The sequence below is a fragment of the Saimiri boliviensis genome, chromosome 17, assembly GCF_048565385.1.
Source record: "Saimiri boliviensis isolate mSaiBol1 chromosome 17, mSaiBol1.pri, whole genome shotgun sequence".
NCBI lineage: Eukaryota > Metazoa > Chordata > Mammalia > Primates > Cebidae > Saimiri > Saimiri boliviensis.
Genome location: NC_133465.1, coordinates 40,477,507 through 40,492,859, shown reverse-complemented (window position 1 = coordinate 40,492,859; position 15,353 = coordinate 40,477,507). Strand labels below are relative to the sequence as shown.

The 15,353-nt window shown below is 41.3% G+C and overlaps 1 protein-coding gene across 14 annotated transcripts in view; it reads right to left on the bottom strand.

Moving 5' to 3' along the window:
• Positions 1–2,570: 2,570 nt before the first annotated feature.
• The window catches only part of SPAG9 (sperm associated antigen 9), a 147,291-nt gene continuing 134,508 nt past the window's right edge, over positions 2,571–15,353 (bottom strand). For all 14 annotated transcript variants that reach the window (XM_039476103.2, XM_039476105.2, XM_074388585.1 and 11 more), the window contains 2 exons: positions 12,546–12,695; positions 2,571–6,754 (listed from right to left, as the gene is read on the bottom strand). In XM_039476103.2, the coding sequence (XP_039332037.1) occupies positions 6,639–6,754; positions 12,546–12,695 (266 nt within the window). In that variant the 3' untranslated portion in view covers positions 2,571–6,638. The remainder of the gene's footprint in view (positions 6,755–12,545; positions 12,696–15,353) is intronic.

The following is a 15,353-nucleotide window of genomic DNA, read 5'->3' as shown; positions in this document are numbered from 1 at the left end:
ATGCCCAGCTAATTTTTTTGTATTTTTAGTAGAGACGGAGTTTCACCATGTTGGTCAAGCTGGTCTCAAAATCCTGACCTTGTGATCCACCCACCTTGGCCTCCCAAAGTGCTGGGATTACAGGCATGAGCCACCACGCCTGGCCCAGAGTCTATTCTTGAGAGGAGAGAAAAAGAAAAATAAGTTTATTCTGTGCATAGCACCCTAGGTGATCATGGTCATGCCTCTCTCTCCTGGCTTAGCTGAGAACTGCAACTTCTAAGTCAAGTCACTGTCCCCACGGAGCCAGGACTTATTTGGTCCATGTCTCCTTTGGTGCCTCAAATCAAATCGTAACTTTTTTTTGGGGGGGGGAGACAGGCTCAACCTCCCCCGGGCTCAGGTGATCCTCCCACCTCAGCCTCCCGAGTAGCCAGGACTACAGGTGCACACCACCATACTCAGCTAATTTTTAAACTTTTTTGTAGAGATGGGGTCTCACCATGTTGCCCAGGCTGGTCTCGAACTCCTGGCCTCAAGTGATCTGCCTGCCTCAGCCTTCCAAAGTGCTGAAATTACAGGTGTGAGGCACTGCGCCTGGCCCCGTAACACCTTTTTCTCTGTGGGTGGGAATGAATGTTCTGTGGTTAAAAGCAAGGAGCTAAACAATCTGGCATCTTTTATACGGTATCATTCTGATAAATAGGAAACTCTCATTAATCCAATCCCTCCCACCAGCTGATCTGGGCCTCATGAGGGACTGGGTGACCATGGACTTATAAGCAGGAGTGGTCCTTATCTGTATAGACAACAGCCAGGCAAATCAAGAGCCAAGGCCACAGAACCAGGGAGGGTCAGAGCTAGGATTTTTTTAGATTACCTAAGCCACGCTGCCTTTTAACACATGAGAAAACGAAGGTCCAAATACATTAGAGGAGCATTCTTCAACCTCAGCTACGAATCACACTTACCTACGGCACTTTACAGATGCCTGGTCTGGACCCCACAGGAGGGTCTGATTCACAGCGGACTGTGGGTACTCTGGTAAAGTGACTTGCCTAGGGTCACAGCCTGGGCTATACAGCCTTCTTTCACATCATACCACTATGTCTTTCTAAAGAAAATGAATTTAAAGCAAACTAGTATCAATTATCCAATATTTAAGGCATTCTGATAAGTCCCCTAACTGTAAAACCTTTCCTAATAAATTGACTGCGGCTGCAGAGGAAGTCCAGGCCTCTGTGATCTCCAGGCTTTCATGCCTACACTGAGTCTGAGGGAGCGGGGGCTGCTTAAGGAAGAGCCTGGGGGTTAAGCAGTCTCTCTCCACTAGTCTGAAAGACAGTTCTTCCACAAGGGGGACAAGGCAGACTACAGTTCCAGTGATGAGGCTCATGCTCCTGCCCTGTTCCCCAGGGGCTAAGAGGCAGGCAGGGGAAAGTCCTATAAAAACCAGGAATGGGCTGGGCACAGTGGATCACTTTGGGAGGCCGAGGTGGGTGGATCACGAGGTCAGGAGTTTGAGACCGTCCTGGCCAACATGATGAAACCCCCGTTTCTACTAAAAATACAAAAATTAGAACAATGAGAACACATGGACAGAGGGAGGGGAGCATCACACACCGGGATCTGTGGAGGGGGAACTAGGGGAGGGACAGCAGGGGGTAGGGAGTTGAGGAGGGATAACATGGGGAGAAATGCCAGATATAGGTGATGGGGAGGAAGGCAGCAAACCACATTGCCATGTATGTACCTATGCAACAATCTTGCATGTTCTTCACATGTACCCCAAAACCTAAAATGCAATAAAATATATATTTTAAAAAATACAAAAATTAGCCAGGCGTGGTGGGGCACATCTGTAGTCCCAGCTAATCTGGAGGCTGAGGCATGAGAATTGCTTGAATCTGGGAGGAAGTTGCAGTGAGCCAAGATCACACCATTGCACTCCAGCCTAGCAAAAGAGCAAGACGCTCTGTCTCCACAAAAAAAAAAAAAAAGACTAGGAATGAGCCGGGCTATACATTATGTTCTAGGGCATCCAACCTCACTGAACAGTGCCTTAATCTGGTGAACAGTCCTATTAACATGCCAACTGGGGCAACTTTTACTATCATGTTAGAACTTTTACTATCATGTTTCTTGAAGGCACAAACAAAACACACTGGATGAGACTAAACATTACTGCACTGAATCTGGATTCACATTGTGCTTTCGCATGATCAGTTTTGTAATCATTCTTCCTTCCGGAGTCTCACCCAAGCAACTGGATCACAAATAAGCACACTGCATTATTAAAATTACACTACAACCTGCCTCTTATTATTGAATGATCTGGCAAGCAGTATATGCCTTAGTGTCATGTGTGGGCTGTTACTCAAGCTCTATTCTCGAATTTCATCTGAACACATGAGCCAAGCTGACCAGTGTGAGTATTCCCCAGGGCTCACCTTCAGCCAGTGTCAATGGCAACAGTCCTGACTCTCAGAAATGACATGTGTGATGGGGAAGATTATTAGACTTGCAAATAAAAACCAAGTTCAGATCCCCAGGAAAGGTTAAAAACAAAACAAAACACACTAGGCTTCATACATGTTTCATATACATATTTATATATATTTCATGTACAAAGTTACATTCCGAACCCCAGGGATTCCATCATAGAAATAAATACTGAAATAACTACATTGCGAAATGAGCTTTTTGCTCATAGAAATGAAGCTCAGTCTCTAAGAGACAGCAAGTGGGACATTATAGAACCCATTTTTCAGATTATAGAGGCAAGTAAAATTCTGATAGAATGTCTTGGACAAAAAACGAATTTGGAACATAAAATGGTTAAGATATATTCAAATATTGAGAAGTGTATGGCAAAATTAATAAAACAACCTTTCAAGAGAAAAGACAAACATTTAGTGTTACAGAATAGCATAACCCTGTTAGAAAAGCATTTATGATTTCCATATTTCATTTTCTCTTCTACGTTTCTCATGTTACAAATGAGTCCCTTTCTGAACATGATCAACTGAGAAGAGCTCTAAATCTGGTTCAGTCCTTTGGTAATGGTCATAATACTCACAAGGAAATAAATATTCTGTTCCATGGCATTTGCAAGACACTTGTTCTTTAGGACAGTTAATATTATGAGACATCCGTTTTATTTTGTTACTAAGGCAGCCTATGTTAAAGGGTCTAGTCTCAAATGTAGGAAGACCTTTATAAGAAATTAACAATGCAGTAAGTGAAAGAATTGATTTTAACCTTTTCTGTGCAAACACAATCTGAAAAGTTTATGTGCTGATATTGTGCTCAAAATGTTTTACACTCTCCACAAGCTGCAGTTATTAGGTGATTCCTTCCTATTTTTAAAATTTAGATCCACAGGAGTTAGAGAAAAATACTCTCAAAAGTGAGTTCCTAGAGAACATTATCCCTTTGCCTCACAGAGATTTTAACCTGCGTTTAATAGTAAGTATTAGGTTGAGGCATATGATATTGTCACTTTTGTAGATCAGTAATGGTTGAACATTGGCAATTTCATATGGTTCAACCTTATACATGACCCAGGTGTAATAAAATGAGAAACCCTCAAGTATCCCTTATTTCTTCCACTTTTTTTATATGGTGAGATCAACCCAAAGTACACAAGCCTCTTCTCTGCCTTTGATATGGTGGCTACAGGCAGTTACACCCCTTTGCTGCTTGTGAGAAGCTTACATTTTGGCATTTTCTTCCAAAAGTTACCATGTTGACCAAAGTAAACATTACAAGAATATAAACTTGCTATTGGGGGAAAGGGGAAGTGAAGCAATCTGTAGAAAATATTTAACCGAAATTACAAACATAAGGACAAGCCTTTAAAAGAAATTATACAGGCATTTTTGTCCTCTCTCTGATCCCTGCAGTTAATTAACAGGGCCACAGATAATCTGACATCTTTAGATAAAATAACTACACACCTATATTACTTAAGTTAAAGCCAGTAAGTTCAAAAAAAGCAATTACAACCATTGTTACATGTTTGTATTTTTCATCTGTAACTCCTGATTTCCTAAATTACATTCAGTCATACAAACATGGCTGAACAACAGCAAATGGGATCTGACTCAGGGATGTTTACTTCTTGGGATTAAAATTCCCAAACACTTTGGTGTCTCTTTCTTGTGACTCTATACATTTCCAATAAATGTTCCATAATGATTTTTTAAAAGATATTGCCAAAAATGGCTCAGATTTAAAATGAAATAAAAACATAGCAAACAAGCTATGAAAAACTAGCCTAAATTTTGGTGCCCTGAAAAAAAGTGACTAGCTCAAGCAAAAAGTTATTCTTTTAATACAGCTTTTACCAAAACAGTTTTCTTTTAATACATGAGTGGCTACAATTTTGTGTACACAATGTGCTTATAGACACACGTGGGCCCAATGGATCCAAACATCTCTGACTCATAAAATGACATATACTTCACAATCTAGCCTAATCATGTATATGTGTAAAAGCCACTGGTGTACTTTTTACAAACATCTTTGTATAAAAGTTCAGAAAAATCACTTAAGAATGCTTAGACAACTTGACATCTCCATTTGCTTTCTTTCCTTTCCAGTCGTCTTTCTGATGATTAGGGGGCCTTTATCCTATAGGTTTATACTGTTAATTCAGTAAGTAAAATTACATTTAGCTTTGCTTCAACTGAGTGCAGTGGCTCACGCCTGTAATCCTAACACTTTGGGAGGCCAAGGAGGGTGGATCATCTGAGGTCAGGAGTTTGAGACCAGCCTGGCCAACATGGTGAAACCTGGTCTCTATAAAAATTAGCTGGGTGTGGTGGCATGCGCCTGTAGTCCCAGCTACTCGGGAGGCTGAAGCAGAAGAACTGCTTGAACCTAGGGTACAGAGGTTGCAGTGAGCTGAGATCTTGCCACTGCACTCCAGCCTGGGCAACAGAGCTAGACTCTGTCTCAAAAACAAAAAAAAATTGTATTTAGCTTTGCTTAGAGTAACAGATAAAAAGGGGTAAGTCACATATTGTCAAGAAGCTTGAGAGGGAGAAAAATTGCAGCATCATGGTTTTAAAAAACTTATTAAGTAAGAAAATCAGTTAAATCCAGACTTTAATGTATTGTTTGCTTGTCTGTTTTGGGACAAGGTCTTGCTCTGTCACCCAGGCTGGACTGCAGTGGTGTTATCAAGGCTCACTGCAACCTCCACCTCCTGGGCCCAGGTGATCCTCCCACCTCAACCTCCCACGTAGCTGGGACTACAGGCATGCACCACCACATTGGCTAATTTATTGTGTGTGTGGGTTTTTTTTTTTTTTTTTTTTTTTCGTAGAGACAGGGTTTCACCATGTTTCCCAGGCTGGTCTTGATTTCGTGGGCTCAAGCAATCCACCCGCCTCAGCCTCCCAAAGTGTTAAGATTACAGGCATGAGCCATCATGCCCAAAATAATCCTTTTTTTTTTTTTAATGGGCATAGTGAATGAAAATACGTAATGTCAACCTTTACTTTATGGTATCTTAGCTTTGTCTTCTCCTTCATAGGTTTCCCGTCTGAAGATAACCCTTTAAGCTCAAAAGGGCACAAAAGCTAAAATGTTATTCACATACAAAATACCAAGTATACAGCTGTTCTGCAGTTTGATACAGAACAAAAGAAAATCACTTTTCTAATTAAATCCCTCATTCGGTACTTAGGCCAGACTCCATCCCCACTACAGTTTTACTTGTATTAACAGGTAAAAGCAATCTAGAAACATTTGGCAAACAGGTACATTTTTTACATGGAAAAAATTCGATCAACATTACCATTCTCTGGTACAAGAAATACAAAACACATTTCCTTTAAAAAATCCTCCCAGTGCTCAAGTATCTTCTAAGCTTCCCAGAGTACATTCTAAGCTTTATAAATAATAAACCTTTCAGACATGTCAGTATGAAAATGAGACTGGTCTCAAAAAAAAAAAAAACCCATCAGAATATTCAGAGAAGTAGGCCTCATAAACTTTAGAGCTCTAATAAGTCAGAAACAGGGAATGTTTATTTAAATAGTGTAGTCTTAATTTCTTTAATATAAAACCCCCCGAAAATCTGATGAAAACAAAGTTTTATATACCATATAAACAAGATTTGTCAGATTTGAAAGTGAAAGTTAGAGTAATTTACAGTTAGCTTTTAGCCCTCTCGGGACATTTAGATAAATCCTGATAATCCATCTCATATTAGTGTGTGTCAATTTTACAATACACTGGGGAAAACTCGGCTATTGTATTTAAGGGTACAGTTTCATTTATCAAGTGTTTCCCATTAATTCCACTATTAGTGACAGCTAAAAAGTGACCCCATCAAATGAAATGAATGACATTAGACTGTGGCAGAGTAAACCACATCTGGATTGCTTTCTATAATTCACCAGTTTGCAGGAAGTAAACATTCTTTGATTGGTTCATAATATTCTGAAGTTACCTATAACACTGGTGCAGTATAACAGCTAGTTACTCTGTATTGTTATGGTAGAACAGATTTTGTAATATAAAGTTAACAGGAAAAAATGCTCACACATTATGTGGTGAAACTTATCTCACAAAAAGAGCATTAAATAAAGGAAAAATAAACCATGCAGAAGAGATGGCTTCCCCATCTCCACCTGTTTCCAATGGACTCACTCACTGCCATACATCACTTGCCACACTATCAAGTGACTCCTTTCTGCTTTGGTGACAGAAGGTTCAAGTGGAAGATCCTCTCCAAGAAGTTCTGATTCTCCACCTTCATCACCTAGTGAATGATAAGAAGACTCAAGTTAGGCTGAGCACAGAAAATATAGAACGACGTGAGTCAGACAGAATGCCCGTGGTTAGTCCATGAACAAGATGCCAAAAGTTGTATGATCTTCCACTGGAGAGTAAACAGTAAAAGAAATATTATGAATCAGAATCCTCACCCATATTCACCCAAGCCACTGCTCGACTTCAGAAAAGGTTAATTCATTTTTCACACTGTATTTATAAAATTGAATTTATTATACTATGTTGAAAAGCAATCCCAATATGTCTGCATACTGATGGTACCAGCTATGGGAAGCTAAGAAAGCAAAGCTGTCCAATTCTGTGTTCATCCAAAATAAAGAGTCGACTCTCACTTATTTCAAACTAAGAACTGAGACTAAATAGTGTTATAAAATGCATGAGCACAGGTACAGAGCACACTAAACCCAAATAACTCACACTTATTATATGATAGGTGTAACAGTCTCCAATTGGAGATAATCAATACAAGCATATGGAAATTAAAATAATCAGCCTGCAACACTGAAGATGGCAGATTCATCACCTACTGGGTTTTTCTTCCAATGATTTTCAAGCTTAAGAGAGGTTATGAATTAACAGCGTATAATGGAAAAGAAGAAACAAAGAGCCAAGATACAGGTTCTTCTGCATGGTAGCTGAGTGAATGTGATCAGTGGTGTCCTGACCAAACACACTGGCTTCCAAGGCCCAGTTTGGGGTACACCACACTCCTCTCCAGGTTTTATATTAAAGAAATTAAGACTACACTATTTAAATAAACGTTCCCTGTTTCTGACTTATTAGAGCTCTAAAGTTTATGAGGCCTACTTCTCTGAATATTCTGATGGGTTTTTTTTTTTTTTGAGACCAGTCAAAATGCTTTAAAATGCTATGAAAATGCTTTAAAATGCAGCAGAAGATGTAAAGACTCAAAGAAGTGTGTAGTGACAACGGCTATCAGAACACACTAAAAAAATCCACACTGCTTCCCCCTTTACCTAGAAAAGGAAGCTTCTAGGCTACCTCCTCCTCCTCAACATACTCCTCAAACTCCTCCTCCTCAGCTGTGGCATCTTGGTATTGCTGGTATTCCGACACCAAGTCATTAAGGTTGCTCTCAGCCTTGGTGAACTCCATCTCATCCATGTCCTCACCCATATACCAGTGCAGGAAGGCCCTGTGCCTGAACATAGCTGTAAACTGTTCAGAGATGCGTTTGAGGAGCTCTTGGATCGCTGTGTTGTTACCAATGAAGGTGGCCGACATTTTTAGCCCCTGGGGTGGGATGTCACAGACGGCTATTTTCACGTTGTGAGGGAGCCACTCAGCAAAGTAGCTGCTGTTCTTATTTTGAATGTTGAACATTTGCTCATCCACCTCCCTCATGGACATGCGACCTCTAAAAATGGCAGCCACAGTTAGGTAGCGGCCATGACGGGGGTCACAGGTGGCCATCATATTCTTAGCATCAAAGAGCTGCTGAGTGAGCTCAGCCACGATCAGGGCTCGGTATTGCTGGCTGCCCCGGCTGGTCAGTGGGGCAAAGCCGGGCATGAAGAAGTGCAGACGGGGAAATGGAACCATGTTCACCGCCAGCTTCTGCAGGTCAGCATTCAGCTGGCCCGGGAAGCGCAGGCACGTGGTGCATACCATTCTTCTCAATATAAGCTTGCATCAATTATATTTGTTGTCACAGACCGGGGTTATTTTGGCACAATCCAGTGGTAACTTGTCTAGTGGGATGGATTCTTCAGCAGAATCCTAAAAACATGAACACCACAGGACGTAAAGATATTCCACTGATCTAACAGAATTTTGTCCTGTGCCCCATGGGACTTTCAGCTGGACAAAAGAAAATATTGACAATGCTGACTAGAAACAGCAGAAGAGAAAAAACCCTAAATATCTGCATTTTTCTCTGCAGGCCAAACTTTCCCTAATCCAACCCTGTAATAGCCTTTCACAGCAGTGTCAAACTAGAGAGAGGAGAACGCTCAGGTCAAAATCCCATCTCTAAACAGAAACATAACTAGGTAGTTAGAAGGGAAAAAGATCAAGTTTGGCTCTTAAATTTTAAAAAATTACAATGATAACAAATCAACTGGCTGAGACAAAAGGCTGTTGGCATTTCTTTTCTGAGTTGTTCTGAAGATTTTATTTGTAAGAAAATTGTCCTGTCTGCTAGAGTCTCTACAGCCTGTTTTAAGTTTAAATCATTTTTTAAAAAATGGGACTGTTAGAATCAGGAAATGAAAAAGGAAATGGACCCCAACAAAAGATCAAATCTGATTTTTTAAAAACAGCATATTCACTTATTAAAATTAGCCTATGCTAAAGACAAGTCTATTTTTCAGGCTGGAAATAACTAGATATATTGCCAAACCCGGTTAGGCAATTTTTGTTCTATTTTCAGGATTCACAGTGGAAGGAATTTTTAGTGGAAATGGAAAAACCACATTGAGATTTTATTAACAAACTCTTCAGTATGGTTCCAACTGCCATTCTGCACTCCAAGACAAAGTTAGAAAAACTACCCCAGCCAAGTGGAGTCCCTCACAATTCCTCTCATGAAAGGGAATTCACCAGTAGTCCATTATTCAAAACACTTTGAAATGACTCCATTCCTGCTGACATCCTTGGAATCAATTTCTAAACATAACATTAATGGCCTTCCTCCCTTAAAAGTGTCAACAAATTTTTTGCATCAGACACTAGTGACACTAATCACATTTGTCACGTTGTCATTTAAACGACCCAATTTTTTTTTATTCCTTTACAGAATTCATATCTAAAGTATTTGTTACTGATTTACAACATTATCATATTCTCTCAAATTATCTAGCGCCTTATGTCTGGGAACTTTTTGAAGCACTGAGATTTTAGGCAAGTCCAAGGGATCCATTTATTTATAGCAAATAAGCTGGGTGCGGTGGCTCACGCCTACAATCCCAGCACTTTGGGAGGCTGGGGCAGGCAGATTGTTTGATGCCAGGAGTTCGAGACCAGCCTGGCCAACATGGTGAAACCCCATCTCTACTAAAAATACAAAAATTGGCCAGGTGCAGTGGCTCATGCCTGTAATCCCAGCACTTTGGGAGGCCAAGGTGGGCGGATCACCTGAGGTCAGGAGTTTGAGACCAGCCTGACCAATATGATGAAACCTTGCCTCTACTAAAAAAAAAAAAAAAAAAAAAAAAAAAATACAAAATTTAGCCGGTGTGGTGGTGGATGCCTGTAGTCCCAGTTACTTGGGAGGCTGAGGCAGGAGAACTGCTTGAACCTGGCAGAGGTTGCAGTGAGCCAAGATCATACCATTGCACTCCAGAGCCTGGGTGACAGAGAGAGACTCCGTCTCAAAAAACAAACACCTAAAAACAAAGAAAAATAAAACACAAAAATTAACCAGGCATGGTGCCACATGCCTATAATCCCACCTACTCAGGAGGCTGAGGCAGGAGGAACCCGGGAGATGGAGGTTATAGGAAGCCAAGATCATGTCACTGCACTCCAGCCTGGGTGTTAGAGACTCTGTCTCAAGAAAAGAAAAAAAAAATTATAGCAAATAAACTTGTATTTGTACAGTATCTTACAATTTACAAAGCACTACTCTTTCACGAGCATCAATTCTCCAGGTTTTCTTTCTATCTGTCTGGCCATTCCCTCTTAGATCCCTCCGTAAGCTCTAATGATCTTTAATAGGAATATGAATTCAGGGTTCTATCCTGGAACCTTTCCTTTTCCTTTCTTTCTATTTTTTTGAGCTGGAGTCTAACTCTGTTGCCCAGGCTGGAGTGCAGTGCTGTGATCTCGGCTCACTGCAACCTCCACCTCCTGGGTTCAAGCGATTCTCCTGCCTCAGCCTCCTGAATAGCTGAAATTACAGATGTGCAGCACCAGGCTCAGCTAATTTTCATATTTTCATTAGAGACCAGGTTTTGCCACTGGAAACTTTCCTTTCAGCTCCCTGGGTGAACTCACCAACCTCCATGGCCTTTAGTACCACTCCACGCTGACAGCCCCCAATCCCCTCCCGACTAAGATAGAGGACCTGTATATTCAGAAACCCAGTGGAAGTGCCCCACCTAAATCATCACTATGTTCTTCAAGATCAACATGTCCAGCACTGGACTCCTCTTTCTGTCCCTCCAGACCTGCTTCTCCTGTTGACAGTCCTGAGTTCTATGGCCCATTTCTTCTTTCCCCACATTCCCATCATGCTTTTTTTTTTGAGACGAGTTTCGCTCTTGTTACCCAGGCTGGAGTGCAATGGCGCGATCTCGGCTCACCGCAACCTCCGCCTCCTGGGTTCAGGCAATTCTCTTGCCTCAGCCTCCTGAGTAGCTGGGATTACAGGCACACGCCACCATGCCCAGCTAATTTTTTGTATTTTTAGTAGAGACGGGGTTTCACCATGTTGACCGGGATGGTCTCGATCTCTTGACCTCGTGATCCACCTGCCTCGGCCTCCCAAAGTGCTGGGATTATAGGCTTGAGCCACCGCGCCCGGCCCCATCATGCTTCTTATCTGTTCTCACTGTTACTACCTTTCTTGGGTGTTCACTTTTTCCCAACTCATTTCCTATGTCTAGTCTTGAACCTCCAGTCCATCCTCCATATGCTTTCATATTTCTAAACCTATGCCCAAGCTTTCTCTTACCTCGGAGTGCCAATCCCTGGTCCTCCCCACCCCATTCCCCAACCTGACCCTTTGGGCTAAGACTAAACAGTGCTGAGTCACCTCAAGCATCATTTCTTGACTTCCTTCTCTCCCCATCCTTGGAAATAACTGACTACTTACCACCACAGCATCAATAATATTTTAATTTATTAACATGTCTCTATCTCTGCACTGTTCTATAATCTATTAGATGAAGGCTTTGTCTGGTTTGTTTCTATATCTCCAGTTTAAGACTGACAGGTACACACAGTAGATGTGCAATTAATGTTTGTTAGGTGAGAAAATGAACAAATGAAGTTGTTTTGACACAAACAACACTTTATGAAATAGTTTTCTTTCTCCATTTTGCCACTTAGAGAACTGAGGCTCTAGGAAGTTGAATGACTTGGCAAGGCCTTCTGACCCTAAATCTTACGCTTTTCACATAAAACTCCACAGTGACTACATCATGCTATTTCTAATGTTCCTTTCAAACAAATACATTTTGTTATGAAGAGAAATATCAAGGTCTGGGTGCAGTGGCTCATGCCTTGTAATCCCAGCTGGGAGGCTGAGGAAGGCAGATCATTTGAGGTCAGGAGTTTGTGACTAGCCTGACCAACATGGTGAAACCTCATCTCTGCTAAAAATACAAAAACTAGCCAGGTGTGGTGGCACATGTCTGTAATTCCAGCTACTTGGGAGGCTGAGGCAGGAGAATCACTTGAACCTGGAGGCAGAGGTTGCAGTTAGCTGAGATCATACCACTGCATTCCAGCCTGGGTGACAGAGTAAGACTCCATCTAAAAAACGGAAGCAAGGAAGGAAGGAAAGACAGATGGACCGACCAAGGAAAGACAGACGAAGGAAGGAAGGAAGGAAGGAAGGGAGGAAGGAAGGAAGGAAGGAAGGGAGGGAGGAAGGGAGGAAGGGAGGGAGAAGGGAGGAGGGAGGAAGAGAGGGCTAAAAAGAAAAAAAAACAAAAAACCACAAAATCCTTTTCTATGTAAAGAACTCAAACAACCTCTTAGAAATCATTATCAGAGTGTTTTCTTATTTACTTTGGGAGAAAATCCAAGTCACAGCACACAGTGCAAACTGAGCTCCAGAACCAATGACGTACCCATTCGGAAGTCAATGTAGCCCTCTCCTCCACTGATGACAAGCATGGACTTCAAGGGCGTCTGACTACCAGGCTCCTGTGCAGATGGCCCTGGTTTTTCACTTGTTAGATCCGTGCCACTACTGCTACTCTGTGGGCTGATGACTTGACCTGTTTTACATAGAGAAACAAAAGTGAGTATTAATTATCACAGAAGGAGGCAAGGGAGACTGATTTTTTTAAACATGTATTTGTAGAGTTAAACAAAAAGATAAATATATTCTAATAACCAAATACTGGGGAAGCTAGAAGGCTCTACAGGATCAGAAAACATTTATATGAAGGTTTTAAGAACCTAATTTGAGGCTGTGCATGGTGGCTCATGCCTTTGAGAGGCCAAAGTGGGAGAATTACTTGAGGGCAGGAAATTGGGACCAGTCTGGCCAATACAGTAAGGCCTCAACTCTACAAAAAAAGTTAGCCAGAAATGGTGGTGTGCACCTGTAGTCCTGGCTTCTTGGGAGGTTGAGGAAGCAGGATCACTTAAGCCCAGGAAGTCAATGCTAAAGTGAGCTGTAATTGTGCAACTGTACTCCAGCCTGAGTGACAGAACAAGACCTTGTCTTTAAAAAATAAATAAATAAATAAATATAAAAAGGCCAGGCACGGTGGTTCACGCCTGTAATCCCAGCACTTTGGGAGGTCGAAGCAGGTGGATCACGAGGTCAAGAGATAGAGACCATCCTGGCCAACACGGTAAAACACTGTCTCTACTAAAAACAAAAATTAAGGCTGGGCATGGTGGCTCACAACTGTAATCCAGCACTTTAGGAGGCCAAGGTGGGCAGATCACAAGGTCAGGAGTTCGAGACCAGCCTGGCCAATATGGTGAAACCCTGTCTCTACTAAAAATACAAAAAACTTAGCCAGGTATGGTGGTGCATGTCTGTGATTTCAGCTACTCAGGAGGCTGAGGCAGGATAATTGTTTGAACCTGGGAGATGGAGGTTGCAGTGAGCCAAGATCACACCATTGCACCCCGGCCTGGGTGACAAAGGAAGACTCTGTCTCAAAAACAAAACAAAATAAACAAAATTAGCCAGGTGTGGTGGTGTGTGCCTGTAATCCCAGCTACTCTGGAGACTAAGGAAGGAGAATTGCTTGAATCCAGGAGGCAGCGGTTGCAGTGAGCCGAGATTGTGCCACTGCACTCCAGCCTGACAACAGAGCAAGACTGTTTCAAAGGAAAAAAAAAAAAAAAAAAGCCCAATTTGAAAATTTAAGTAAAGCAATTTTGTAACAAAGCAGGAATAGGCCCCAAATCCAATATGAGATATATGTGTGGCAAGGTGGGTCTTAGCTGCCTGCTTCGAACTATTTTCTTTAAAATTTTTTTTTTTTTTTTTTTTGAGATGGAGTTTCGCTTTTGTTGCCCAGGCTGGAGTGCAATGGCATGATCTCGGCTCACTGCAACCTCTGCTTCTGGGGTTCAAGCGATTCTCTTGCCTCAGCCTCCCAAGTAGCTGAGGTTACGGGTACCTACCACCACAGCTGGCTAATTTTTGTTATTTTAGTAGAGACAGGGTTTTACCATGTTCGTCAGGCTAGTCTCGAACTCCTGACCTCAAGTGATCCACCTACCTCAGCCTCCCAATGTGCTGGGAATACAGGTTTAAGCCACCATGCCTAGTCTCTTAAAATTTTTTAAGAGTCTTGCTATGTTGCCCAGGTTAGTCTCAAACTCCTGGGCTCAAGTGTGAGCCACTGTACTCAGCCTACCTGTTTCAAACTAGTATAGTCTACCTTTTGATTTGAGAGACGGTGGAAAAGGTCTCTCCCTTGAAAAGAAATGTGCTTATTTGTGTAAAAGACCGAGAAAAGTCTTCAACTTAAGCCCTATGAGAGTCATAATTAACATTTAAATTTATTTCAAATCTATGGCTTTTCTGTCATATTTAAGGAAAGTACAGGTTATTTTAAACTTAGATTATGCAAACAAAATTACTAGTAAATGTGCTGTTTGTTCTGAAGCTTAAGTTCTAAGGTAGAATCCCTGAGTGTGAAATAGTAGAGAGAAACGTTTAAATATTATTCACACCATGAACAAATGAGCAATCTCTAAGCCATCCATAGCAAGATTTAATTATGGTTTTTTTTTTCCTTGCCAGAACCTGCTGGTGTTGGTCAAACTACACAGATTACACCTCCAGGAGCTAGCAGGACAGTCATTAACGCTACACATTGTAACAAAATTAATATATGTTGAAAGCAGATAGGAAGTCTGATGTATCCCCATAGGGATGCATTCATGCATTACTCAATTATACTTTGGAAGAAAGCAAGCATGCCAGAGATGACTTTTGTTGGTAGACTAGTTAGTTTTGCCACAGAAGCAAAAGCACAGTAGTATTACTGATAAGGCCAACCAGAATGGTTTAATCTTTAGGGCCACTGGCCTCACAACAGCCATGTTGCTAATTCCATTTTTAGATTTATACCCAACAGAAAATTCTTGCACATGTGCACAAGAAGGTCCACTGCAGTACTGTTTTTAATAGTGAAAAAAGAAAGGGAAGAAGCCTAGAGGTCCATCAGCAGAAGAATGAATAAAATGTAGCATTTTTATTCAGATATGAGTTAAATAAACTAGATTTTTATGTATGAATATCTACAAATCTCAAAAAATGAGAAGCACATTATAGAAGCATACATATGAAGCACATTTAACATACATAAAGTCCAAACCACAAAAAAAAATATTGTTTATAAATACATTCAAACATAGTGAAAATACAGAAACATGGGCAAAAGGATATGCATCAACGTCAA